The sequence below is a fragment of the Lampetra planeri genome, chromosome 12 (genome assembly GCF_965212315.1).
Source record: "Lampetra planeri chromosome 12, kcLamPlan1.2.h2, whole genome shotgun sequence".
Taxonomy (NCBI): Eukaryota; Metazoa; Chordata; class Hyperoartia; order Petromyzontiformes; family Petromyzontidae; genus Lampetra; species Lampetra planeri.
Window position 1 is genome coordinate 2,079,135 of NC_136118.1, and position 26,633 is coordinate 2,105,767.

The window sequence follows — 26,633 nt, forward strand, 5'->3', positions numbered from 1 at the left end:
CCCGAGAGCGTTTCGCCTTGGGATGGGGGCGTCCGTGCGGTGTTAAGCGGGGGGGGGGGGGGGTAACTGGAGGCTCAGGAGCAAGCACTCTCTCCATTGTTCGTAGCGAGAGTCGTGGACGAAAGGTCGAAGCCTGTCGGCGATTTAATTGCAGCCGGCAACGCAGATCGAAAAAGTGCTCCGCAGCTGGCAGCCAACGGCGCAAGAAGCGCAAGGCTCGCAGAGACTGCAAAGTTGTTATGTTTATGGGAGGCAGGGGAGGGAACGAGATGCGTTCCATGGTGCGGACGTGCGGCGCAAGAAGATGAAATGCACGCAGCCAACACGACCTGCAGCTCTGCGAGACGGCGCAGGGGTGGAAGCGAACGGGGAAAAACAACATGAAAAACAGAGACCACCTGAGACTTCAAAAGAAGAAGACGTCGAGAAATGGGTTCCCATTATTATGCGCGCAGGAAAGAAGCTGTTTGAAATCGTCGCCGCGTGAGCATGCGCATTTCCAATTAGCGTGCTCCACCACTCAACGGCGGCTCATTAACGAAATTGCACAATTGTAATTAGTACGCGTGAAAATTTGGTAGTTTTGATTATCGCTTCACGGATGCGCACAGCAGCGTTATAAAAAACAAAATGTCTTTGTTGGTATGTGCGATCTTCACAACAGCAGCTTCTATGCTGGAGTTGAAAATCGGCAGGGGAGAGGGGGGGGCGGAGGGCATCGCTCCATCATGGAGGACGCTGGCCAAGTTGACCAACAATCACACCCTTCGCTTTAATCATTTACAATCGTATCCAGAGGTCCACGAATAACACTGGTAAACACACTTTTTCTGGCATAAGGTATTCCAACGGTTTTAAGGTAATTTTGGGGTGCTGATTCCAAATCTGGCATCAGTTTTTGTCTATCACATCAGGTTTTTGAGATATCAAATATTGCATTTTCAATAAAAACTGCAGAAGAAAAATATTAAATAAATGTGGATATCTACATAAAATGATATTATAAACACACTATCCTAAAAATACAGCACCATATTTTAACACTAAAGCAGTCACTGACTCGCAATAACTTGCAATCATAAGTGACAGAGTTAATTTCGGGTAAAATCAATGAAAATGGGGTATGCCGATAGCATAAAAATGAGATTTGGAATCAGCACCCTGAAATTAGTCTAAAACAGCTGCAAAAGTCCAGACCAGAATTTTTTTTTTTTTGTTGACCAGTGCAATACTCGATGTAAACCCCAGCCTCCTTCGAGCTCAAGAGGTTCGGTGGTAACAATGTGGAAATCGCGACCCGCAGGTCGCCAGTGACGGGTGTCGGAGATGGTTCATCATCCGCGCAAGTCGATCCAATGAGTACCGCTTCTTGTGAGACGTGAACTCGTCTCTCCAGGGGAATATGGAATTGCACCACTGATGCTGGAACATTGCTTGTTCGAGCAGGAAGACGCTCTGACTTTTATCAATCCACTGCTGGATGAAGGCACATTGTCGCTATCTCTCATGGCGCCGTGAGTACACGAGTAGATTTCCTCGCTCCGCCTATGCAGCTGACGTCCATCGCCAGGCGTTGCTCCCTCTCCTTCGGTTGCCACACCGTCGATAGTCTCAACCGGTGGCCATCATCCCCACCGGCGACAACGTGTCCTGCCAAACTCCGCTTCCTCTCCGAACACTCCACGAGACGTGCCTCTAAACCCGTGCCTTGTTCTCCGATCCGTGCGATTCTCTTTCCGTCTCTCGGTGGAATTCCAAGCACGTACCTCTCCACGCTTCCCTTTCCGTCATCTGCGTTGGCTCCGCCGCAAGCAAGACCTCTGCGGGCTCTCTGATTATTTAAGTAAAAATCGATTCCTCCAGCGATTAGCGGTTTGGTTACTCACCTTGTCGTGTATAACGGGAAAAAAAGTAGATGGGTTAAAAAAAAAAAGCCTCACCTCCGTTCCCAAAGTGTGCCGCTGGACGGGAGGTGACGGGTGGGGCTTGGCGACGTCATCGTCAGACACCGTCAAGCAGGGTGTGGTTTGTTGGGGGTTTCCTGCCTTCGGGAGGCAGGATGTCGGGGTGGCGAGCCGTTTTTAAACGGGCCCGGGTAACCGGTAACAATTTGGAGGCGACCAATTGACCAGATCGACAAATTGTCCCCCCTTATCAGTAACCGCCGTTGTGCGTTATGGCCGTGAAAAGAACGTCCCTCGATGGAGAAGCACGGGGGCCGGCGTCTCACCTGCGGCCCGGCCGACACGATGATGTTCCCGGGCGGCTGCAGCCACGGCTCCCCATCCACCTGGATGGGCGTCTCGCGCTGCAACACGACGCGGATAAACTGGCCTTGCGCAATGCGTATTCCGGAGCGAAGACCGCCTTGTACCTGACCCTATCGGGGGGGGGGGGAAGAGGAAACAAACATCGAACATCATCGTCACCGTCTGTGTATCCATCGATGTCGCCTGCACCATCTCGACGTTAAAACAACCTCGGCCGATGCCGGGGCTGCTCTTCGTCGTGCTGCGGTGGTTGTGATCGGACGAGATTATCGGCAAGTACATATGTATGTTAAACTTCTTTCTCACCATATGTAGCCAACCATGCTAATTTGAGGTGTAGGGGGGAAAGGACAACAAACTAAACACAAAAATCAGTTCTAAAAATTGTTTTAGTTGTGAATCTATATGATTTCAAAGCGCATAGCTTCAGCGGCTTCCTAATATCGGAAGGGGAGAGCATTCCAGACGGCAGGAGAAGCGCATTTGAAAGCGCGATGCAGCGACCATTCTTGTTCGATGGTTAGCCAAAATCCACTGCTACGAGGATCATGGAGTTTGTGCGATGGTTTAGGTAAACTCTGCGCCTCACCGACTTCTCCTGCTGGGTCAACGGACCCCAACCCGGCTCAAGGTACACGACACACACACTAAGGTACACGAGACACACACACACTAAGGTACACGAGACACACACACACACACTAAGGTACACGAGACACACACACTAAGGCACACGAGACACACACACACACACTAAGGTACACGAGACGCACACACACACACTAAGGTACATGAGACACACACAGACATTAAGGCACACGCTACACACAGACATTAAGGCACACGCTACACACACACTATGGTACACGAGACACACACACTAAGGCACACGAGACACACACACTAAGGTACACTCACACACACAATAAGGTACACGAGACGCACACACACACACACACTAAGGTACACGAGACACACACACACACACTAAGGTACACGAGACACACACACACTAAGGTACACGAGACACACACACACACACTAAGGTACACGAGACACACACACACTAAGGTACACGAGACACACACACACACACTAAGGCACACGACACACACACACTAAGGTACACGAGACACACACACACTAAGGTACACGAGACACACACACACTAAGGCACACGACACACACACACTAAGGTACACGAGACACACACACTAAGGCACACGACACACACACACTAAGGTACACTCACACACACAATAAGGTACACGAGACGCACACACACACTAAGGTACACGAGACACACACACACACACTAAGGTACACGAAACACACACACACACTAAGGTACACGAGACACACACACACACTAAGGTACACGAGACACACACACACACACTAAGGTACACGAGACACACACACACTAAGGTACACGAGACACACACACACACACTAAGGTACACGAGACACACACACACACACTAAGGTACACGACACACACACTAAGGTACACGAGACACACACACACACTAAGGTACACGAGACACACACACACACACACCAAGGTACACGAGACACAACAACAACAACCGCCATTCGCCACTAAGTGGCGGTGACGTCACACGAGACACACACACACACACACTAAGGTACACGACACACACACTAAGGTACACGAGACACACACACTAAGGTACACGAGACAAACACACACACTAAGGTACACGAGACACACACACTAAGGCACACGAGACACACACACACACTAAGGTACACGAGACACACACTAAGGTACACGAGACACACAAACACACTAAGGTACACGAGACACACACACACTAAGGTACATGAGACAAACACACACACCAAGGTACACGACACACACACACTAAGGTACACGAGACACACACACTACGTCACCGTACGGCACGCATGCCCTTCCAGGTCTGTACATACGACCTGGCTTCAGGTCTTCCCCTTGTTACAAAGGTGACATATAAACGAAACCATTTTTTTATTTATCAGGTAAGGCCCACTGAGCTATATAGCTCTTTTTCAGAAGCGATCTGGCAACAAATGATCTCAACGAAGTGGCTCATCACGTGGACATTTATAGCAGCCAAACACAATACACGCATGGGGGAAATCAGGGGGGGCAAAAACCGGAGGACCTAGAGAAAAATAAACACGACCACGGGGAGAAAATGTAAACTCCAAATATACAGCAGCAGGCATCAAGGTTGGGATTGAACCCACGACCTCGTGTATACCAGGCGAGGTAGCTAACATCTCACAGCCACCGTGGCGCCCTCATCCTTCACGGGACTCTAGGTCTTCCTGTTGGTCGCCCACCTTCCGGTGCCACTCAAGCGCCCTTGTTGGCCACTTGCCGTCCACCATCCCCACCTGGCATCGAAGGGCTCTGTTTAATCGGGTTAGCTGCTGCCTGCCATTTGAGGGCGAATCATTATTACGTTCATCATTGTTCGGTTTGGCACGGGTCGCGGCCAGCATCCCCCCCCGGGAAAAGTGGAGGGAGGGTGAGGAAGAAAAACCCGCATTACATCTCAGCCGTCGCCCGTTCACGTCACGCATCCGACGCTGGCTGAGCCGCCATGGAGAAGTCACAGCGGCGTGATGCGCGCGCTGCGACGTCGTACGGCGTTCCGCTATCAGCTGCAAGCCGGAGTAAAAAAGATGACCCTGCGGCAGCTGTTGGGGGATCACATTAACCATCTCCCCAAGGGTTAGAAGGAGAACGGAGGGCCTGATATCGAACGATGGCTCTGCCTGCTCGCTCGTCCGTGCGTCCGTCCACAGGGGATTAAATGTCACATTATTCCTAACTCACACACGCACCCATCGTGGAGTCGACCTGCGCTGAAAAAGGATTACCCGTGGGGGATTTGCGGCGTGCGTACAACGTGCCCACCGCAGCGTGCGTGCGGTGGGCGTAGTGACGCAATGCGATGAATTAAATGACCTCCCACCGCCCACCCGCCCGCCCGCGACAGCAGCCCGCCGTGGCCGTGTGCGAGCTGACTCTCCGCTTGCTGTTTGGCGTCGAGGAGCGGATTTTGGTGTGGGCAGGGTTCCAGTCACCGAGATGCAGGCGAGCGTCGATCTGGGTTCCCGGTTTACAAATCGGAATAAATGACAAAAAACTGTGCCTCAGTGGAAGGCGAAAAAAAAACCGCTACCGTTACAGCGTTGTTGAGGATTCAACGTTAAGCACGGTGTTCAATTTGCATGCACAGCACAAAACACTTGAACTTTATTACGGTGATAAGAGCTCTTTAGTTGAAATAATAACAATTTGCGATACGATTGAGAGTTTTTTTCCCCTGCATTACGTCACGTTTCTGTATTTGACCAATTCATCAATGCACACTTTGATGAGTTGTGCACACTAGGAGTAACAATGATGATGACCACCGTGATGATGACGGTGTTGTGGCAATGATAGTGATAGTGGTGGCGATGGCAGTGATACAGACGAGGGCAATGTTGACGATGAATATGATACTTAATAAAAAAAATTATGACGATGATGACAAACATGGATGATAGTGACGGTGATCAACTCCAATGAAGACCACAAAAGTGGAGACGGCGGTTTTGCGCTCACCAGCCTCGGCACCCCGGCCCTGCACCCGACCTCTCCCCATGATCCACGCACCAAGGTGCCCGACTTCCACACCAACAAGATCGAGGGGGCCGCCCACGTTAACTGGAGAGCACAGGGAGCTAATTAGCGGTGGTTTCCTGGGTGAGTGGTGGGCTGACCCTGGATGAAGTGGGGGGGTGGGGTGGGGATGGGTAGCGGGGGGGGGGCGTGTGCCGGGCTCTCATACGGCTCCTGACCTCGACCTAACACCTGATCTCGGGCCTTGCGTCCGCGCGTTAAGTCAGGTGAGATCCACGGTTGATTGGACCTGGCTCAGGATTCACGTGAAAAAAATAGAATTACAAATTAGGAGGCAGCCTCACCCCTAACTTGTTTTACATAAGGGAGTGAGACGTTTGCTGTGCGCCACTCACCACCCTCTCGGCCCCCACCCACAAATAAAGCGTGGCGTGGGCACTGACTGTGACTGGGCGACATGCCTGTGATCCGCGTTCCAGCGCTTCGAAGGCAAGGGTTGGTGGATAATGCATTGCTTTGTTAAAGTCCCTACCATGCTGATTTGCCAGTTTCCACGGCAGCCGAAAGATGGTAATACAGCAAACGGGTTCATTAACCGGTCTATGGCAAGCTATGAGTGAATGGGGCTTGACGGTGATATGTTAATTACCTCGCATGGTATACACGAGGTCATGGGTTCGATCCCAAGCCTGACACCTGTAAATTTGAAGTTATTCCTGTGGTTGGGTGGATTTTTCTCTCGGCCCTCCGTTTTTTTCTAGATGATCCGTGGGTTTTCCTCTGGGTGCTCTGCTGTTTCTTCCATATGAAACAACTGCATCCTGCAAGCTAATTCAGAACCCTTTTGACTAAGTGTCGTGAGACTCATTGAAATTTTCTTGGATAAACTACATTATTACATAACCTGTTAACCCTTGTTGTTTATTAATCGTTCGTGGGTCGACTCAACCAAGGAATTAAACGACAGTCATCCCTGGAGAGGAGACTGATCCCCCGCCATAGAGATGGGGAATTTAAATCACTGGCTCAGCGGCCGCCACCGGAAATGACCGCAACTCCAATGCTCATTTCAGCAGGGAAACATTTGCAGCACCGGCTCCCGCAACTGCACTTGTATCGACCGCGGGCGAACGTCGGAGATAAAGATGAAATTAAGGGAAAAAAATGTACCCAGCAAACCCTGCTTGGAGCACAAAAACCCGCGCCGCTAAGCTGCTCTGGGGCGTCACGTGGGGCTCGCGCGCGACTCATGCCGTCCAGCGCCGTTCGATTGTCCCATCATTCCTCGCTGGAGCAACAACAGAATCAATAGCTGGAGCCGCTGCCGTCCTCTGGGTGACCCAAAGAAACCGGCAGAGGAATCATCTGCTCCGATTAGCCGAGTTCATCTATGGCGGGACTGATCAACGAACGTCCGTGGACGGATGCTAGTGGAGCCATGATCTCTCTTCCCCGCACAGAAAGGAGGCTCTGCCCCCACCCCATCCCTCTCCTCCCTTCACCCACCCCCCTCCCTCCTTAGCCGATCGCGACCCCTGTAACCGCAGCCATTCACCAGGGCCGTCAGGTCGAGACGGGTTCACCTGCGGCGCAGGGCGGTTGCGCGCATGTACATTTAGTTGCGCCGCGTACGCATGCACTTACCCGCATGCTTGCACTCGTGTGTTATCATGAGCAAGCGATCGTGCTCGCTGAAGGCACATGATTAATTTGGGCAAGAAAGAACCGCTGCTGTGCAAATACTAATTTAGGCGCGTAGGCACGCGCACGCGCAGACACGTGTGCGCAGCACGTGCAGGACGCAAGTCGTATTTCTCAAAGCTGGCATGTTAGCCAATTCCCACGGACAACAGCGGGGCGCTGTTTACATTTGCTAAATAAAATGAGCACCGCTGTGAGATTTGCGTTGGCTCAGTCACGAGTGAGTGAGTTTGGGAGAGTGTGCCTGCGTGTTGGTGTGTGTGTGTGCGCATGCACACAGACACAAGGTGTGCGTGTGTGGGGCTCGGCAGCGCAGTGGTTAGGGCACTGCGCTTTGACCCCGGCGACCTGAGTTAAATTCCTGCACATAGCCAACATCGGTGACGAATATCTGAGCCGGTCCTGGGCCTCCCCTAGGTTGACTCAGTCTTAAATGAGCATTTAGTGCGCTGTGAATACATCAGCAATGGGGAGACAAAGGCAGCCAGGCGTGGTACTGGCCACCCACCCCCTCGTGTGCTCTGCCGGCCAAAAGAAGTGCTCACGAACACCAACTGCCCCAGCGGCCTGTGAGAGGCTCTATGGGAGATCTTTGTATAGTTTGTTTAGCCGGCCCCGATCCCCGGTACGGAGGCCTCAGCGGTGGCCTCGAGGGCGTCCTGGCCCCAGCGGTCTCAGCGGAGCGCCGGGGTGAAATAACTTAACCTTTCTGATCAATGATTGATGCCGGATCAATAGAGCGAAGTGGGTGGGATATTGTTCTGTGGAGCGCCGGCCCAGCAGAAGGCAAAATCCACAAAGGCAACACCATGGTAAATAATTAAAGAAATCACAGGGGGCAGCGGAAATGCGAAAAATGAATTGGGGAAATGGGACGACTGCGGGCGCATTTACTATTTAATGATTGTTTTTCTTGCTATATGCGCGAGGCCAGAAGTGCTATGTTTTATTAATTCTTCTCTTTACTTTCACGCGGCACGTAAAAAAATATCAGGATCGCAGCAGGACCGGTTACTTAAGGGGCCACCCTTGGGCGGTCGCGGTTGATGCATTGCACTTTGCCAGCGCTTAATTTGGCCGAGACGGCGGCACAAAAACAAGGCCCCCCCTGACCCCCCCCCCCCTCTCCCGCAGTACCCCCCCCCCCCCTCTCTCGCTGCAACACCCCCCGCTCTCTCGCTCCGGCACGTGCGCAATGCGGGACACCGTGGGATGCTGGGATTTCTAGAAGCCGGGCGACAGGCGAGAGAGAGAGTACTCGGGAGCGATGCGGACGAGAAGGGCCCGGCATTGATCGACGGGCGAGAGATGAGGGGACGGTCGCCCCCCAACCCCCAGAGGCAAGGAATAGGACAAACCGTGGCGGTGAGGAGGAGACGAACGTTCGATGTCAGACGGCCGCTCGCTCGCTCCTCGCTCGACCAACTGCCGCTGCCTCCCTTCCGCGGATCTCCAGATTGATGAGAGACACTACCATCCCCCACCCCCTACCCACACCCCCTTGCTAAGGAATGAGTCCAGAGGGAGGACACCACATGTGTGGCAGGTTAATTAAATTAATTAGAAGTTCACAATGCCCACGGGGGAGGGGGTGAGGTGGGCCCAAGGGTCAACAGGCAAAAAGAAAAGAATATGTCAGGGAGCGCGTGATTACATAACGGCAAAGATGTTTCTGCCGGGCGTCCTCACGTACCATGTGCATGACGCCCGTGACCCCCACGACCTCCAGGAGTCCATCGTGCATGCACGGCTTGCTGAACTTCCCCTCACTGTCCGAGCCCCACAGATCAGCTCCAGAGCCCCAGCTGATGAACACAAGCCCACGGGATCACAGGTCAGTGGCATAGCAAGGCCAGCACATACCTTGCCTTAGCCCATCACACCTTCAAACACATTGCTCAAAAGCATTAGACCAGATCTAGTTCTGTAACGAGGCAACATTAATGATGATGGTGGCGAGGCATTCATCCGGTAGTGGAGAAATGATGGCCAATGATGACGAGGATGATGAATATGTACGAGTTCTGAATTTGTGCATACGTGTGCACACGTGTATGTGTGCGAGTTGCCTGTCGACACACGTGTATGTGTGTGAGTTGCCCATGGACACACGTGTATGTGCACGACATGGAGCGACAGTAGCCCACAAATGTGGGGGGGGGGGGGGGGGGAAGGCGACGGTACAGGGGATCATTCATATAGCAATTGATAAACCACGGCTCACGATGGCAATCATGACAACGGTCACGATGACGACGGTGTGCCGATGACAACAGTAACGATGACGACGGTGATGACCGTGAAAAAATGACGATGTTCACGACAACGGCGATGACGACGATGACGGTGGTGGTGGCGCCGCGGTCGCTGCCGCCGAACGCGGCACGTCGCACCTCGGGATGTTGAGGAAGATGAGCCCTTCCACGCTGGGCAGGTCGATGTCCACGTTGTCCACCTGCACCTTGATGTCCCGGTGGAGGTTGCGGTTGTGCGTGATCTTCTGCAGCCCCACCTTCACGTACACGCTCTTGTTGTGCAGCCTGGGCAAAGGAGGGCGGCCGGACGATCACACGGAACCCTCTCGAGTCTCTCTCTGTCATTCCGGAGGGAGCCGGCGAAGAGGGGTTAGGCCGCCAGATAAAACGACATCACGGAACGTGAGTCAGTCAGTCGTGCAGTCCATCCCAAAGGACAATGATTTCTCTTGCATCGGGAGAGATGGAAATCCTTCGGTATTCTAAACGGTTGTTTGGTTTTTTCGCTTGCCACTAACAAGACCAGCGATTGAACGACCCACACCCTTCCACAGAGATCACACGCACAGTGGGCCGAGGGGAACTCCTGAGACGCAGCAACCACAACTTCTAACCCTCGTCTCCTGGCTTGGTGTTGTTTCTCCATGTCTTCAAGACGCTGTCTCTCACAGCTTTTCCCACAAATTTACAGAAATCTTCCACATCTTCTCAAATTTGAGTGAAGCACATCCTTACAGCGCAAAAGCTGACTTCCTCTACTTCACGTAACGTATATACTGCGGCGGCAGGGCGGTGGTGGAGTTGGTAACGCTCGTGCATCACAGCTACAAGGGCCTAGGTTTGATTGCCGACTCCGGCAGCCTTTCTGTGCATTGCTGCTACGTTCTTCCCGCTGTTTTGCGTGGGGTTTTCTCTACAGGTTTTGCAATACTCCAAAAGCTAAAATAAAAGGCGAAAAGAACGTGCAATGCAACCGGTACTGGTCAAACGTTTAAACCCTGAACATTCACACTGCAAATCACTCAATTGGGATCACACACAACAGCGGCAACATCGCCCCCTACTGCGAAAACTTGGCTATGATGCTCATGACAAAGATTCCTGAGAATCTGTGCGGCTTTCTTGGGTAAACAAACGGAACGATAAAATTATTGTTCACTTGGAATAGGGAACAATATATATCCATATATAACTATATATAATATATCCTACGTATATATGTAGGATCTGTCTTCTGTTTGCATTGCTACTTAAAAGTATTCGGTTGATACTATACGAATGCAAACCGTCTTTGTTTCGTTTCCTTATCATCACCTGCTGTTGAACTTCCCCGGGTCCTCCTCTCTGGCGTTGTGGAACCCCAGGCTGAGATCGGCATCGACGCCAATCCCAAAGTAATTGTTCATCTGCACGATCTGGTACGGCAGAGTGGGGTGTGGGGGGGCGAGGGGAGGGGGGGCAGCGAAGTGGGGGCAGCATGGTCAGCAAACACCAAACGCCGGGAGGGAAAGGTCACCCGCAGAACAACCACACATGCACGCACAAGCGTAAACATATGCTCCTGAACGTCGAGCCGACGTGCGGGGGGCAGGGAGACGGGCGTTGGCCTGCCGCAGTGAGAGCGTGGTGTAGTTGAATGCGTAGCACCGGATAAATTTGCGTTGGGACAATAGTGTAACGTTCCTCCTGTTCCTGCAAACCCCCAGGGAAAGAGGCGGTGGGGGAGAGCCGAACTCATGGCAAAAGTGGCACGCAGATCCCACCGAGAACCCTCGCCACGTTGACGTTAATACTGAAAAGATTTTCAGTTTGTTTATTGCGATTTTTGTAATCGCCCTTTCCCTTACTCTCCGTTTCATCCCCGAGCTAAAAAGCCAGTTTTATTAATCCAAAACGAAATTACAACTTCAAAGTAAAGATTCATAAGGTGTAGTGTCACAGTGTAACAGCAAATGTGTGACCATGTGCGAGTGTGTGAGTGTGGGGAGCAGTAGCGCAGCTGTTAGCTCGCGGTGTTAAGAACCCGGCGACCCGAGTTTGAGTCCCACTCATGGCCAACACCAGTGACGATTATATGAACCGGTCCCGGGCCTCCCCTAGATCGACTCAGCCTCAAGTGAGTCCCTGGTGCGATATGTAAACATCGCCACTGGGGAGACAAAGGTGGCCGGGCGTGGTGCTGGTTACCCACCCCCTCGTGTGCCGTGCAGGCCTTCATACGTGCTCGCTCACACCACTTGCTCCAACAGTCTGTTAAGGCTACACGGGGGACCTTTATCTTTGTATGAGTGTGGCTGGATGAGTGACAGTGGCACCGAGCACGTGCTGGCCTTCGTGGGTGCTCGCTAGCGGCATGGTAGTGTGCGTGTGAACATGCGTGACGGTGTGCGCACAAGAAAAATAACAACCACATACGCACGCACAAACATAAACAAACGTGCATCCTTATCATACACACTCGTGTGTGTACTTACATACACGTGTCCAAATACACCGACCGATACACACACATTCACACGAATCCAAAAATACATTATATAGCCTTAAAGACAACTGTTGGGATAAGCTCTGTTCGTGAGCGCCCATTAAAAATGCCGTGGCAGATGAGGAGATGGTGTGTGTGATTAGCATCACGAGACCACCTTTAGTCTCCCCAGTTCTGATGTTTATACAGTCCCATATACTAATTTAAGGCTGAGTTGACCAAGGGCATTCCCAGGACCAGCTCTCTATGACCGGAAACCAAACCCAGGACCACCTAGGACCTTGGCGCGGTGCATGAAGCACAGCGCTACCACTCCCCAACATTAACAACGGCTGGCACGTGCTGCCAAGTGACGGTGAATTGTGCCAGAATAGGTGTATTGTGAGGCCGTTGTGTAAAATGTGGAAGGCTCGCTGGCAGGAGGTCAAGGGACAGACCCAGGTGTTATGAGTTAACTGCATGACATGAATCGCAGATGTGCCACCTGTGCTCCCCGCTGTGCCAATTTCCCAACAAAACAAATTGACAAAGACCCCTGGTATAGCCTTAACAGACTGTTGGGACAACACAAATTGACACACACAGACACACAGACACATATCAAAGACAAAGATCCCCCATATAGCCCTAACACTGTTGGGGCAAGTGCTGTTAGCGAGTAGCACAGCACACAAGGGGGTGAAGGAGGCCAGTACCACGCCGGGCCAACTTTTTATCCCTCGTGGCGATACACACTGCACCAGGTACTCATTTGAGGCCGAGCTAACCTAGGGGAGGCCCAGGCCATGAGCGGGAATCGAACTCGGGTCACCGGGATCGTCGCGCGGTTCATTTAACTACGATGCCACCGCTCCTCCTCCCACAACAAGCACGAACATGCACGCACGCCCACCCTGGGCATGCTGGTCCGTTCTTGTGCACACTCGGGCTCGTTGGCGTCCAGCAGAATGGTCCAGCGGTCCATCTTCACCTCCTGGGCCTCGTCAACGTTGATGAGCACGGAAAGCGGGTCCTCCCCGGAGTAGCCCGGGCCCCAGCGCAGCACCCGTGCCAGGTCATTACCTGTGACAATAACAGAACTCAAGAGTATAGCGATGTTTTTTTTTATCCATCTGTGCGGAGCTTTGAGCGCTGCCTCCCCTCGTATGCCTTGGGTTTTCTCCAGATACTCCGGTTTCCTCCCCCACCCATGAATGGATTTGAGACTGAGTCTTTCTTTTTGTTGGTTAAATAATATATTTTTTTGTTGGTTAAATAATATTTTTATTAACCCTGAGCCCTGTTTTAATAGGTGTTCTCCAACATGCTCCATACTCTGACCCCAAGCACTTTAACCTTGAACCTTCGACCCTACCAGCAAGTAGTACATTTCACCCAAACGACCCTCTGCTGTAGCCACGGTGACCCGGCTCACTGTGGGTGTTGTGGGGCGGAGTGGGGGGGGTGGAGGGCTCGGCTCACCCGTGCCGAGCGGCAGGATGGCGACGGGCGGCTGTGTGCAGGCGAGCTTCAGCTTGATGTCCTCGAGCAGCGACAGCACCCAGCCCACTGTGCCGTCCCCGCCGCACACCAGCAGCCGGAAACGCGGCACCTCCCGGAATACGTGGAGCCTGCGCGGAGGGAATGCCGTGCGATCTTAACGATTCGTGAGATGTCGAGAGTCGCGATTCCATTTCAAGAGACCGCCTGCCCCCTGGGCCTTATCGACGCTGCCCTCTGGGCCACCGGAAGTGGGGTGGGCCAAAAGGGACAACTTGGCCCCGGAACCCCACACAAAAGACGCCCCCCGCTGCCCCCCACAAGGTGCCTGTTCCTTCTGTCGCTAACACATAAGGATACCCCACGTGTCATTCTGCCGCGGCTGTCCCAGAGGCTCACTAGTGCTGGCCCAGCTGCCTGCTTGGCGCAACGGGCCTCCTCATCTGTGCCCGGCAAATGCGGCCTTTGGCGTGGGAACCGGACGCGCAGGCGAGGTCGGGATCATCGGGTACGGGTGCTTGACTCGTCGGCGGCAGAGCCCCGGGGTATCACCCAGTCGCCCACAATGCGCCCGACCACGTCACATCTCGGAAGCTAAGCAGGATGGAGCCTGGAAAGCGCTGCCGTGGGCGATCGCCATAGGTCAAGAGTCAGCAACCTGCGGCTCCGGAACCGCATGCGTCACGTCATTTATTAAGGACCACCGTCTGTAATTCACATGCATGCATTGCGTTCGAAACAAACGGCTCTTCTTGTTATTTTGGTTGCCGATCCTTGCCATAGGCGGTGACTGCGTGGTGTGCAGCAGAGGCGAAACCCGCCATCATACCGTACTTCTACGCTCCCCCATTTCCGCCAACCCACACCGACCGGCGTGGCGAGGTTTGTTCAAGGGGACCTCCGCAAGTCGTGCGGCTGCAGTTGCGGACGCCCTCATCCAGCAGCGGATTCAGCAACAGGTGCCGCATGTGCACACGTCACGGTCCCTCCCGCCCCCGCGAATCGCCACCCCCTGAACCCGCCGACCCCAGCCCGGGCACGTACCCCGGCAAGGGGCCTCCGCAGGCCAGGTCGAACACCTGGTGGGGGTTGACCGCCTTGCGGAAGCTGTGAAGCAGCTCGCGACCCTGCATGCCCCCGCTCCGTGGGTTGATCAGCACCAGCAGGGGGTGGCAGCTGCGTGGCATCTGCTCCGGCTGGGGGTGTAAGCGAGGGTGTGTGTGTGCGAGGAGAGAGGGGAACGTACGTATATTAATGTGTATGCGCGCATGAACGTGTGCGAGAACGTGCGTGAGCGTGTGTTTGTTTGTGCGTTTACATGTACATGTGCAAGTGTGCGCGAGTGCGTGAGTGTATGCATGCATGCAGGTGTATACGTTCAGGTGTATTTGCGTATGCGTTCAGGTGTATGTGCGTATGTGTTCACATGTACGTGTGTGTGTGCATGAGTGTGGCCGTAAATACATGTGTGTCAACGTGTGTGCATGTATTGCGGCACATATGAGTTGGGGCACGTGTGCACGTGCATGCATGTATGAATGTGCGTGTGTGTGTGTGTGTGCACAAGGCGAGAGCGAAATGATTAGTGCACAGCATTGCGATCCCAAGTCTGGCGTCCACAGCACCAAATAACCCAGAATGCACCTGATCTCGAAAGCTAAGCAGGCTCGAGTCTGGAAAGTGTTTCAATGGGCGACCACCACACATTAACGTATCTTATCGTCTGCGGGGCTACGTTGTGGCTAGCAGAGGGCAGTGCTGAAAAATCAATTGTTGTACTGTATCATTACATTCCCATGGCCCATACGGCGCGCAGAGGCCCTCCTCCATCCAGCAGTGGACCGAACAAAGGGCTGCCACGTGTGTGTGTCGTTACTGTGCGACGAGCGCTCACGATCAGCGTAGGGAGCAGGTTGATGCTAATGATCTTGTCGTCCACCGTGATCTTGTTGTCGTTGGCCAGACGGAACAGGCGCTCTGCCTCCGCGCACGACGACACCTCGAGGGCCACCGCGCCTACAGGGAGGGGGTGGAACGGAGAAATGTGAGATTACGGGAAGGGGGCACACGGGCAGTATGGGCGGCACAAGGAGGAGGTGCTAAGAAGGCACGGGACATGATGGAGAGTAAGGTTTTTTTTTCTGAGCTATTCTGGTTTGGATGAACCAAGACTCACCCACCAAAATGAGTCTTGACACTCAGTAACGGACAGTTATCACATGTCCCTCTCTGTGTGTCTCTGTGTTCTCTCTCTACGTGTGTGTCTGATCTGTGTCTCCGTGCCCGTGTTTTGTCTTTCTCTCTCAAATTTAGCATTCTTTGGAAGAACGTTAATCAATCAGGTAGGATGTTGACTGTTGTGTTAGCCGACTCTCTGGGTTGTATTGCATTATATTTCTAAGTTTGCTATGTTTGTTTTCTCATTCATTCGTACCTGATGATGGTTGCTTGTGTTGCAATCGAAACGTCGTATTCTATTATTTAATTTATTTTCTTTCTACGTGACTTAACCAAAAGAACGAAAGAGTAATTCCAGCAGTCACGAAAGCTTAGAATCGAGTTTGTTATCACAGAAGTTACATTCATGCCGTTTGAGAAAAGTGATCATCATCAAAATGCCGGTTTCCTGCGCGATCACTGCTGACCACACCATGACCGGCAACTCACTGCACTCGCAGACCTGGTTTAAATCAGCCTCTCGGCGGTGCCATCCAAGGGTCTCCTGACTCAAACATACGCCGGCTGAGCCGCCAGGCCACCTGGCAATGTTTCACGGCCGAGTGGGCCTCATGTTTCACAGCAGGTGGATCTCAACGTTTCACAGTGAGTGGATCTCAGTGTGAGCAGAACTGCTTGTTAAGGCCTTTTGTTGTTGTGGCCAGGAAACATTACATCCGCCGAGGTGCCCGGCCACCCAAGGACACGGCTCACATTTTCACAACAAACTGTAAAACTCTGGATCCAATCACGACGAAATTTTCCCCACATCTCACCCTGCACCAATGCTCAGACCTTTATCAATTTTGGGGCAGATTGGCTATTAAATACCTTCATGCAATTTAATTAAGCAGAAATCAATGTCATGCCGTGTGCAGGTGCAATTAGCGCGCGTGCGCCAATGATTGGGAGCGCATGCGCCGGACGTGCGTCCTTTTGCGTCCACGTGAACGCGTTTTATAAGCGCACACGTTTCTCTGCACGGTCGATTTCCTGGCTCACGGGCTTGTTTTTATATATGAAGAAACCCTGCATGAGCAAGTACCTTGTTTGGAGTAGATTTGCGTTATAGTTGCCGTGTTTTCTGAAAAAAGAAAAGCGTAAACATTGTTTATCACGTGGGCATTACAAGGGGAGCATTAACGCAAGTTAGTTCACATCACAAGGTTAACCCGAAATTACCCAGCCAGTACATAAAAATAAAAAAATAAAAAACACAATGACGCATTTTCACTTTATATTACCAATTAAAATATTTCGCTTTAAGATTTTCAAAAAACCTTCAATTGGTTCATGCGCAATTATAATTTTTATAAAAAGATGTGAGGTTAAAAGGAAAATAACCACATTGTCTCTGAAGTGTGAAATGTGTTTCATTACCAAGCCTGGCGCAGGCCCACACACACGAACACAATCCCACACTATATAAATGTACTAACGCACACAATAATACTTACACACCAGCATGCGCAATTACGCACCGATGCACACATTATTTAATACACCCACACACACAGACACACAGACATGTATGCATACACCAGCACAAATACACACAAAATAAATAAGCACACAATACGCCTCCTTCACATGTCTATCCCCTCGCATAAACAATACGAGTAATAGTATGTGTAGCACAGCCCATCAGCCACACGGCCTTCTGGGAGCGCTTCATTTCAGCAGTATTGGTTCAACACAAGCAAAATTGTTGATCGGTTTGGATTTTCAGTCTCACCAGCAGCGGAGCTTACTTGAACCAGGCTGGTGAACTGCCAGATGTATATCAGCAAGGACACTCTCTAGGCTAGTTATGCGAGCTATCTGAGACCTGTTAGATACGGGTCTTATACAACAACAGCCGCCATTCGCCAATAAGTGGCAGTGACGTCACCACGGCGCTCGTGCCAGGCCACAAAGATCCCCCGCATAGCCTTAACAGACTGTTGAGCAAGTGCTATTAGTGAGCACCTATAATAGTGGCGATGTTTACACACCACACCAGGTCATTTGAGGCTGAGTCGACCTAGGGGAGGCCCATGACCTTCAAATAATTGACACTGGTATTGGCCATAAGCGGGAATCAAACCTCGATTCGCCAGGTTTGTAGCGCAGCGCACTAACCACGACACTACCGCTCCCCAGGCCACACATACAGGCACACAAGCAGGCACGCGTGCAGATCTTCATCTCGAGGCCATGGCAGCGGCATGGACAAGCCGCGCGGCAGAGCGGTGCACGGGAGCCAAGGTCGCACACGCACGGTGCCTTCTGGTGAGCGTGACGTACGCACGCGCCCCGGCGCGCAAGATGGGTGGCTATCGCGGCTCAGGGTAACTCGTACTCAATCTCGCGGTACAGATAAGGCAGCGCCTATCACCGCCCGCGACTGTGTGCGGCGCACACTCGCGTGAGCGCGCACACGCACGGCACGCACACACGCAGAACAACGGCCGCTGCCATTCACTACGATGTCACCATGGCACAAGTGCCAGGTTAGGTGCATTTTGAAGCCGCGAGAAAGCTTCGAATGCACGTGTGCAGGAAGTCAGAGGTCAGACCCTGGTGTTGGGTGTTATAGACTGGGGAAGGCTGGCGCATGAACCACCTGTGCTCCCTACTGCATACAAAGATCCCCCAATAGCCTTTTAATTCTCAGGCTGCTGAGGCAAGCACTGTTAGCGAGCGCCTATGAAGACCAGCAACGGTACTCATGGGGGTGGTGTGGCCAGCACCAGGCCTGGTTTTATTTGTATGTGTTTGGGTGAATTGTTTACCTTTCTTGTACTTTGCACTATCATGTTTTTGTACTATTTGTTGTAGTAACGTTCTTACCCCGTGCCCCTACTGTACATTCGTGAAAAATAGGTTTATAGCTCATTGTATTCCTCCAGTATAAATACATATTCGGATTCTGGTTGCCCGTGTCTCCCCGGGGCTAAGGTTTACACACTGAACCAGGTACTCATTTAATGCCGAGTCGACCAAGGGGAGGGTCCACGATCGGGTTCAGACATTGGCGAGGAAACAAACTCGGGATCGTAGCGGAGTGCACTAATCACTACTCCGCGACTCCCCAATGCGTACACACACATAAAAAAATCGCACGCACTCACCATTGAGTTTTACGTGCGTGCGCAGCAGGGAGAGGTAGTCGGGGGCAGCGAGGCCGGGGGGAAGCCCCCCCACCAGCAGCTGGGTGTTGCCGTCCCCATCCAGTTTTGCCGTGATGTAGAAGCGCGTCAGGTTTATCCGCTGCACTGAAAGCTGCACGCACGCACACACATGGATACCCGCACAAACACAGGCATGTACACACACATACACACACGCGCACAAACACCCACACACACATACAAGCACACACACCCACCGGCACATACATACATACATACACACGCACAAAGATCCTCTGCTTAGCCTTAAAAACTTCAAGGGGAAATGCCGTTATAGCGAGCACCTATTTAGATTGGCTTGGTACACGAGAGGGTGGTGTAGCCAGCGCCACAGATGTCTGATGTTTACACACTGCACCAGGTGCTCATTTAAGACTGAGCTGACCATGGGGAGTCTCAAGACACAGTTCGGATACCATGCCATCACTGAAGTTGAGCACGGCTGGGAGTTGAACCCAGGCTGCCGCTGGGATTGCAGCGCAGTGTGCGAACTGCAGTGCCACCGCTCTCCGTATGCGTAAACGCACGCTCGTTACTCGCACGGTTGCACAAGTAGCGCCGCACCCTCTCATCCAAGGAAAGGGCTTTAAATGTCGAGGATTATTAAGTGTTTAAGAATAAATCGTGTTTTCCGATTCATTTATTTCATTTCAATTATATTCCCATTGTGCTGTTGTCTTGCGTCACATCGTTTCATTTATGGCCCTTTTGTTAATCCACTGCTGGATGAAGGCCTGCCCACGCCGTGGGGGTCATTGGGGATTGTTTGCCCATACTTCACCCCACTTGCTCAGTGCGGGATGGTGAAGAGGACGGGACCAACACTGGTTTGGATATCAGAATCTGGATATTAATTTATACCGGATGATCCGATGAGCTATAAAGCACTTTTTCACAGATGTCCAGTGTATCACTCGCCATGAACGGGAAATTGTGCTCGTGTCGCGCGGGTTTGTGGCACGGCGCGCGAACCGCGGGCACCCCCCCCCCCCCCCCGCTGCCCCAGCCGTGTTGCTACAATGAAGACAGCTGTGGTGCCATCGCATTGCTCCAGGGATCGGCGCCGGAAGATGACCTCGCAGAACTACTTCCGAAGCCTCTTCGAAATAATTATTTTTTTTGTATATATACAAATCACTGGCAAAAATTTAATATGCCCAACCAATAGGATTTGCCGCCTGCCAATCGAAGCTAAAATTTTGTAATCCTCAATCCAGAGTTTTGCCGAGTTAAGTGAAAAAAAGCCAATCCTAACAAGGTTTATTTTTGCGTGTGCAGTCATCGCTAAGTAGGTTGAGATGTTCCTCTCAATACACTGGAGATCAAAGTCTGATTCCTAACAGTTCCATTCTGGATTGGAGCCCAGGTTTCTCAGTGGTGCGGTCTCACTGCTATGACACTGCCATTATGGTCATTATGATCCCCAACCCCTCCGCCTCACCGCACCCAGGTCACCCGGCCACTTCTGTCCCGTGCTTTCCTTTCTCCGAGCAGGTTTAAAGCAGTGAAAAACCTGTCTTTAATGGCGATTATCATCAAATAATGTTGATGCAACACTGCTGCGAGTTACAATTATTATTTACACGCGTAATGCATGATAATCTCACAAAACGTAGAATGAGCGTACATTCTAGATTTGAAGCTTTCATGACTGCAAGGATTCATACTCTTAGGCTTTATCGGTAAAGTCACGTAGGTATTATTACTTCTATTAATTTTATTTTTTAGCTACGTGACTTAACCGAAAAAGCCTAAGAGTAATGAGCATACAACAAATATGTAGTAATATTTTATGACTTAATTCGATGATAGCCTTGAGAAATCTCACGACTATTTTTTTACGGGGGTCTCTTGCATTGAGACGTTTGGCCAATTCCAAAGAGGGAATGTTTTGCACGTGGGAGGAAAGCGTGGCAACCCGGAAAAAAAACCCTCGCACGCGCAGGCAGTTTGACGACGAACCCACTTGCTGCGCTGCCACCTCTCGGATACCACGCAGTCCGGTGAGTTTGCGAGTTAGTTTCGCAAACATCCGAGCGAGCCACCAAAACCCTTGGGCTCCAAAGAGCCTCGGGTTATTTACAGGGCGGTGCCGCCCGCGCCCGGGTCTCAACCACGTCAGGTGCTGCTGAAACGATTCATCGGGATACGTTCGGCGCACTTTGTGAGAAAGATGCGTATTGATAAGTCTCGGGTTTGTTCACGCGTTCCGTCGATGTATTATTTTCCATTCGGCACTTGAGGCCGGTTCACAAATCCACACCAAACGAAACGACATGCGCACACGAGGGCCCTCTGATGGGAGACGGTAAGTTCAAGTGGGTGCCGAGATTCATGAACTGGATTCTATTTTCTTTTCTTCCTTTGCCCGGGGAATAGTTTGTCTGTGTACGTCCGTCCAAAAGCACTGCTCATGTTTTCACAAAAACTCCAAGATTCCTAAACTATCCACTATGGAGCTCACCACACAGCTCACCAATACTAAACTCACCATGCTGCTCACCAGCCCCAACACCCAAACGTGTATATTATCATAGGAGAATAAATCCTTTCAAAAAAGGCATTTTAATAAAAAAAATAACGTCACACTGACTAGCACAATTAACGTGCGCGGACGTGAGAATGAGGGCATTGGCGCGAGAGCCCGCTCGCACGCCCCTAACGCGCGGGTCGTTTGTGTCTGCGTTTGCGTGGCTTCAGTCCACACTTTGTTTACACGGTTGATGCCGTTGACAAAATGGGGAGGGGCTCCCTTACGGGAGAGACTTGGCAGCTTGCGCCTACATTTGCTGCTGCTGCCTACCTTTCGGATCTCGTGCAGGTGATCCAGCATGCTCTGCTCCATGACCAGCACTCTCCTCTGCACTGAAGATACAAAGGCACCACAAGCAGCAGTCACTCACACGGCAACACTGACATTGAAGACAGATACAGAAACAACAGCAGCACCAGCAGCGGGAGAACTAAAATCCCCCATGCAACCTTTCACAGGCTGCTGAGGCAAGAACTATTCGCGAGCACCTATGAAGGCCGGCACGGCACACGAGGGGGTGGATGGCCAACCCCACTCCCGGCCACCTTTGTCTCCCCAGTACAGATGCTCATACGCTGCGCCAAGTACTCATTTAAGGCCCAATCGAGCTGGGGTGGTACAGGACAGTTTTTATTTTTTGGCCGATGCTAGCCGTGACCAGGAATTGAACTCAGGTCGCCGGGTTCACAGCACAGCATTGCTCCTGCCACTCATGCCCATTGTATTATTTTACTCCGGTCACGAAGTAAAATAATACAATGGGCGGTGGAGCAGTGGCACAGAGATTCGCCCAACGCACGACAAAACATGGCAACTCGAGTTGGACTGCAGACCAAAGTTAACCCCAGTGGTACATTCTAAACACCACCCTCACCAGCCTGCACTGGCCATCTTGGTGAAGTATGGTCAAACGTGCCCCCTGACGGACACAGTGTGGGGTGTTATTATTATGGAAAATAGAGTCTACCAAAAAAATGAATCCACATGTAAGTTTATTCCATTCTACTCTCAACTGTGCTTCTGCTGGACAAGGAGTCCTGATCCATTATTAAACCTTGATTGTATCATTATCAACATTCATAATGCACAAAGGTGGCTTATTTTATTTTTCGATCATTACATTTACATTTGAAAGTAAATACTGCTTAATTCAAACTAAAACTGTATGGGGATGCCACTGAACCAGGGAGCCCTTGTGAGTAACAGCACACTGTGAGTACCGTTAACATGCACATTGCAGAAACCCACAACCCCAGCCAGCATGGCCTAGCGGCGGGGTCTAACTCCTCGCTGAAATACTTCCTGGGTCGCTTGCAGATTGCAGAAGGCACACGACTAGTGGCCAAAGCCATAGAGAGAAAGAGAGAGAGGGATGTGGTTGGTGTGCCGGCGAGGAAAGATTTTCTCGGTCGCTGACCCGGCAAAACCTGGCTGAAAAAAAGCCGCGGTTACCCCCATATCTCACGTAGCGGAGTAAATGTCCATCGCCAAGAGGCCTCAAGGTCCCAGGAACTACCGTGTGAGCTCCTAATGAGCCACACGTCCTGACTAGACAAGTCCAAATTCCCAGCTCCGACCGGCAGTCTCGCGAGTCGGGAGGCAGAATAATCAAATCCGCCCCGCAGACTCCAATTTCGTGGGTCCCATTGTCCAGTCCAGATTTCCGTGGCAGCCAGCCTCCTCCAGTTACATATAAATCAGATGCCCATTCATATGTAAATGCTGCAATATGCATCACGCACGCATCTGGCAGTCACGGAAAGATGCGCCCCCCCCCACCCCCCCTTTCGGGATGCGGGCGCCTGAATTTAACGCACATCAGCAGCAGCAGCTGCCGGAGAAAATATTAATATATAGATATATATGAATATATAATCATGCTTGCGTATTAGCGGCAGTTGTATAAGCGCCGCCAGAAAAAAACATTCTGTCCAATTGCAAGGTGCTTTTTTATGATAAATCATTATTGATGATGATGGCTGTGATGTGTTTATGTTGTACAATCTGTTCTCTTTCACTTTGTTTAAGAGCGTCTCTGGCTTTGAAGCCAGCGCGCAGTTGCACGCAAATATCACCAACATGAAGGCGGTCGGAGACGGCACAAATTAATTCCGCTGCTTTTATTTTAAAGTCACGTGAAAGCGTTTTCTTCTAGGGGTGGAACCCGGCGTTAATAAATTAATCGCTCCGCAGATATTTACCCTAGCTCGGTTTGTGAACGTTGTATGGGAATTGGTTCATGTCAGCCGCTCGGCAGCCACAAGAGGAGCTACCATTCACCGGAATGCTCAAGAAAAGAATCAAATCATTAAATTCCTGATCATTAATCGCAACAAGTAATCAAACACTGGAGGAAGGGCGGTGCCTCACTCCACACAGACTCTTCTCTCACACGAAGATTGCATAAAACAATTATTCATTCTAGTACTCTCCTTTTTGTATTTGGATTGTCCACCAACACGGGGTAGAACGACAACTTGTACACTTATTGTTTTCTTTCAGCCCCGCCCACCCCCCCGAACACGTTCCATTCATTGGCTACCACATTCAGATAAGCCCCTCCCCCCCCTCCCCCCTTAACTTGTACTTAAGAACTTGTATCTTGGAATCTTTGCTTCACTTGATACAGCAAATCTAGCTGTGACGGTCCCACCTGATGACGGAGACTTGTGTTGCCTCCGAAACGTCGTGATTTATAATTTTGTTTCTATTATTTATATTATTTTCATTATTTACTATTTATTTTATTATTTATTTTTACCTACCTGACTTTACCGAAAAAACCTAAGAGTATAATTATTCATTCACCACAATCTACAAGTTTTCCAAGTCTTTTGCGGTGGTAGTAGTCGATGTGTTCCAAAATAGAAAGGCGCAGAAAGCGAAACAGCACGAGGAGACAGCTGCCTGCCGAGTAGCAGCACATAGAGCACACACACAGTCCATACACAATGCTGTCCCACGTCCAACTGCGTAGCACACGCACATGAGTGAATTCAAACCGCACGACATCGCGAATCTTGGGTAGAAATAGGCTAGCCGCATATACAGCTCTAAATCACACAAACCAAACCGGTGTAGAGCGTGGGAAACCTGTATTTTGGAATTAATTGTTGCACAACCAATTGGGAAACATGTCAGGGCACACTGAGAGGGCTGTAACCTCCCCCACGCCCCGTCCTCCCTCCCTCCCTGCAGCCGATAACCGTCCGTCAGAGACTCTGCAGGTGACGCGGCGAGGGTTTAAATGACGCGCGTGCCGCTAGCGCCATCCGGCGGCAGCGGCTTCAGGCAGGCACCGAGGCGCCACCCTCGCCACGCGCACGGCCTCACCGATTCGTGCATTTGTCACCGAGAACAATCTTTGGGGGGAGCGGAGTAAATAACAGCGGAGGGGCGTGACCCTTAACCTGCTCGCCCGCCAGTGCCCTCACTGCCTCCACCGCCGCCGCAGCAAAGAATGCGGCAGGACCGGTCGGGCGTGAGAGATGTAAGTTCTCGCTTGACGTGGCGGCTTTACTGCCGTGTCCTCGCAAGGCAGCGCAATGCAGGCTGCGGTGACCCGTGTGTAGTTAGGATGAGAGAGGAATGAGAGAGAGGGGGGGGGCTCTACAGGGAGAGAAGGGAGGGACCTCTCTCCCTGAGTGTTGTCCCCTCACATGTGTGGCGGTTCTTCTCCGGGTGCTATGCTTTCTTACCACGAGGTCAAAATGCCAGGAATGGAATTGGCCAAACATCCTCCTGAAGGTGAGCTTTGAAAGATGCTGCGAGGCTTTCCATTGGCGATGTTTGACCATAATTCACTACACAAGTCCTACTTAATTAATGTTATTTTTCAAGTTAAAAATCAGTCGATACAATATGCTCCCGGCACGTGGTGCGAAACGTCGGACGTCACGAGGTACGAAATGTCAAAGCACCGGTGGAGCCACGAAGCACAACCACAACAACCTACGTGGCAGAACCTCGTTGAGAGTTAACTTCTAATGTATGTGACTGTTTCTTCACCTAGGTTGTGTTACCAGTCATGCCTGGTTCTTGTGCTCGTAATGCCAGATCTCGCTGGGAAGATAATCTCTGTCTGTTTGGGATCTCAAATGGCGATGTAATATAAACATTTTTTACGTAAAAATGTCTATTTAAGGAACGAAACAAGAGTATTTTTCCACGAATCTGGCTGTCGCCTGAAGATGCTAGTAATTACTGGTGAAACATCGTACTCAGATTGTAAGTGTTGTGGATTTTCTCTCCAACACACCGGTGTACTGTACTAGTTATGAATTGGCATGTTCTGTTAGAATGCGAAAATATAAATGTGTCGTTAACACACCACCACCACCACCGCCCGACACAGCCAATTAGTAAGGTTTGTCACGTAAACAAAACGTACAAATTAGTTACTACTTCAGCACACCGGTGTGTTGCAGGGTAAACCCACAGCATTTACAATTTTAGTACCGTCACATTTACTTGGAGTAACCACGCGAGAGCTTGCGAGGCCCGCTGGTACAGCTCGGCCAGTTCCACGAATGAGTGCTCTGGTACGCTGGAGGAAAACGAGGCAGCCACAGGAAAACCCACCGCGCGTACGAGGGCCAAACTAGGAAAGCGCCGCACGGACTGGATCATCGAATCATCCACTTGCTGTTCGCTGCCGTTTTTTGCCCACCTCGCAACCTAGCGAGGGTTTAAGGATTGCTCAATAATCTAAGAGATCTGCCGACCGCTTGCTCTCTGGGTTATTAACGGCGTGTGCCAACACGCCCGCCGGGCTGAGAGTTACGGTGACCGATTGGACGGGATGCCCACGTCACTCACCTTCCTTGCAGTGCATCATCACCTCCGTCAGCCTGTAGTCATCCGGGCTTTCGTTC

The 26,633-nt window shown here is 51.4% G+C and overlaps 1 protein-coding gene across 1 annotated transcript in view; it reads right to left on the reverse strand.

The window, feature by feature from the left end:
• Positions 1 to 26,633, reverse strand: part of DGKQ (diacylglycerol kinase theta) — a 70,285-nt gene that overhangs the window by 4,136 nt on the left and 39,516 nt on the right. The window contains exons 12-23 of the mRNA XM_078599150.1: positions 26,578 to 26,632; positions 22,030 to 22,091; positions 19,167 to 19,317; positions 17,099 to 17,137; positions 15,731 to 15,852; positions 14,881 to 15,032; positions 13,819 to 13,967; positions 13,250 to 13,419; positions 11,187 to 11,287; positions 10,011 to 10,157; positions 9,311 to 9,422; positions 2,231 to 2,380 (exon numbers count right to left, since the gene is read on the reverse strand). Coding sequence (XP_078455276.1) covers positions 2,231 to 2,380; positions 9,311 to 9,422; positions 10,011 to 10,157; positions 11,187 to 11,287; positions 13,250 to 13,419; positions 13,819 to 13,967; positions 14,881 to 15,032; positions 15,731 to 15,852; positions 17,099 to 17,137; positions 19,167 to 19,317; positions 22,030 to 22,091; positions 26,578 to 26,632 — 1,410 coding nt within the window. The remainder of the gene's footprint in view (positions 1 to 2,230; positions 2,381 to 9,310; positions 9,423 to 10,010; positions 10,158 to 11,186; positions 11,288 to 13,249; positions 13,420 to 13,818; positions 13,968 to 14,880; positions 15,033 to 15,730; positions 15,853 to 17,098; positions 17,138 to 19,166; positions 19,318 to 22,029; positions 22,092 to 26,577; position 26,633) is intronic.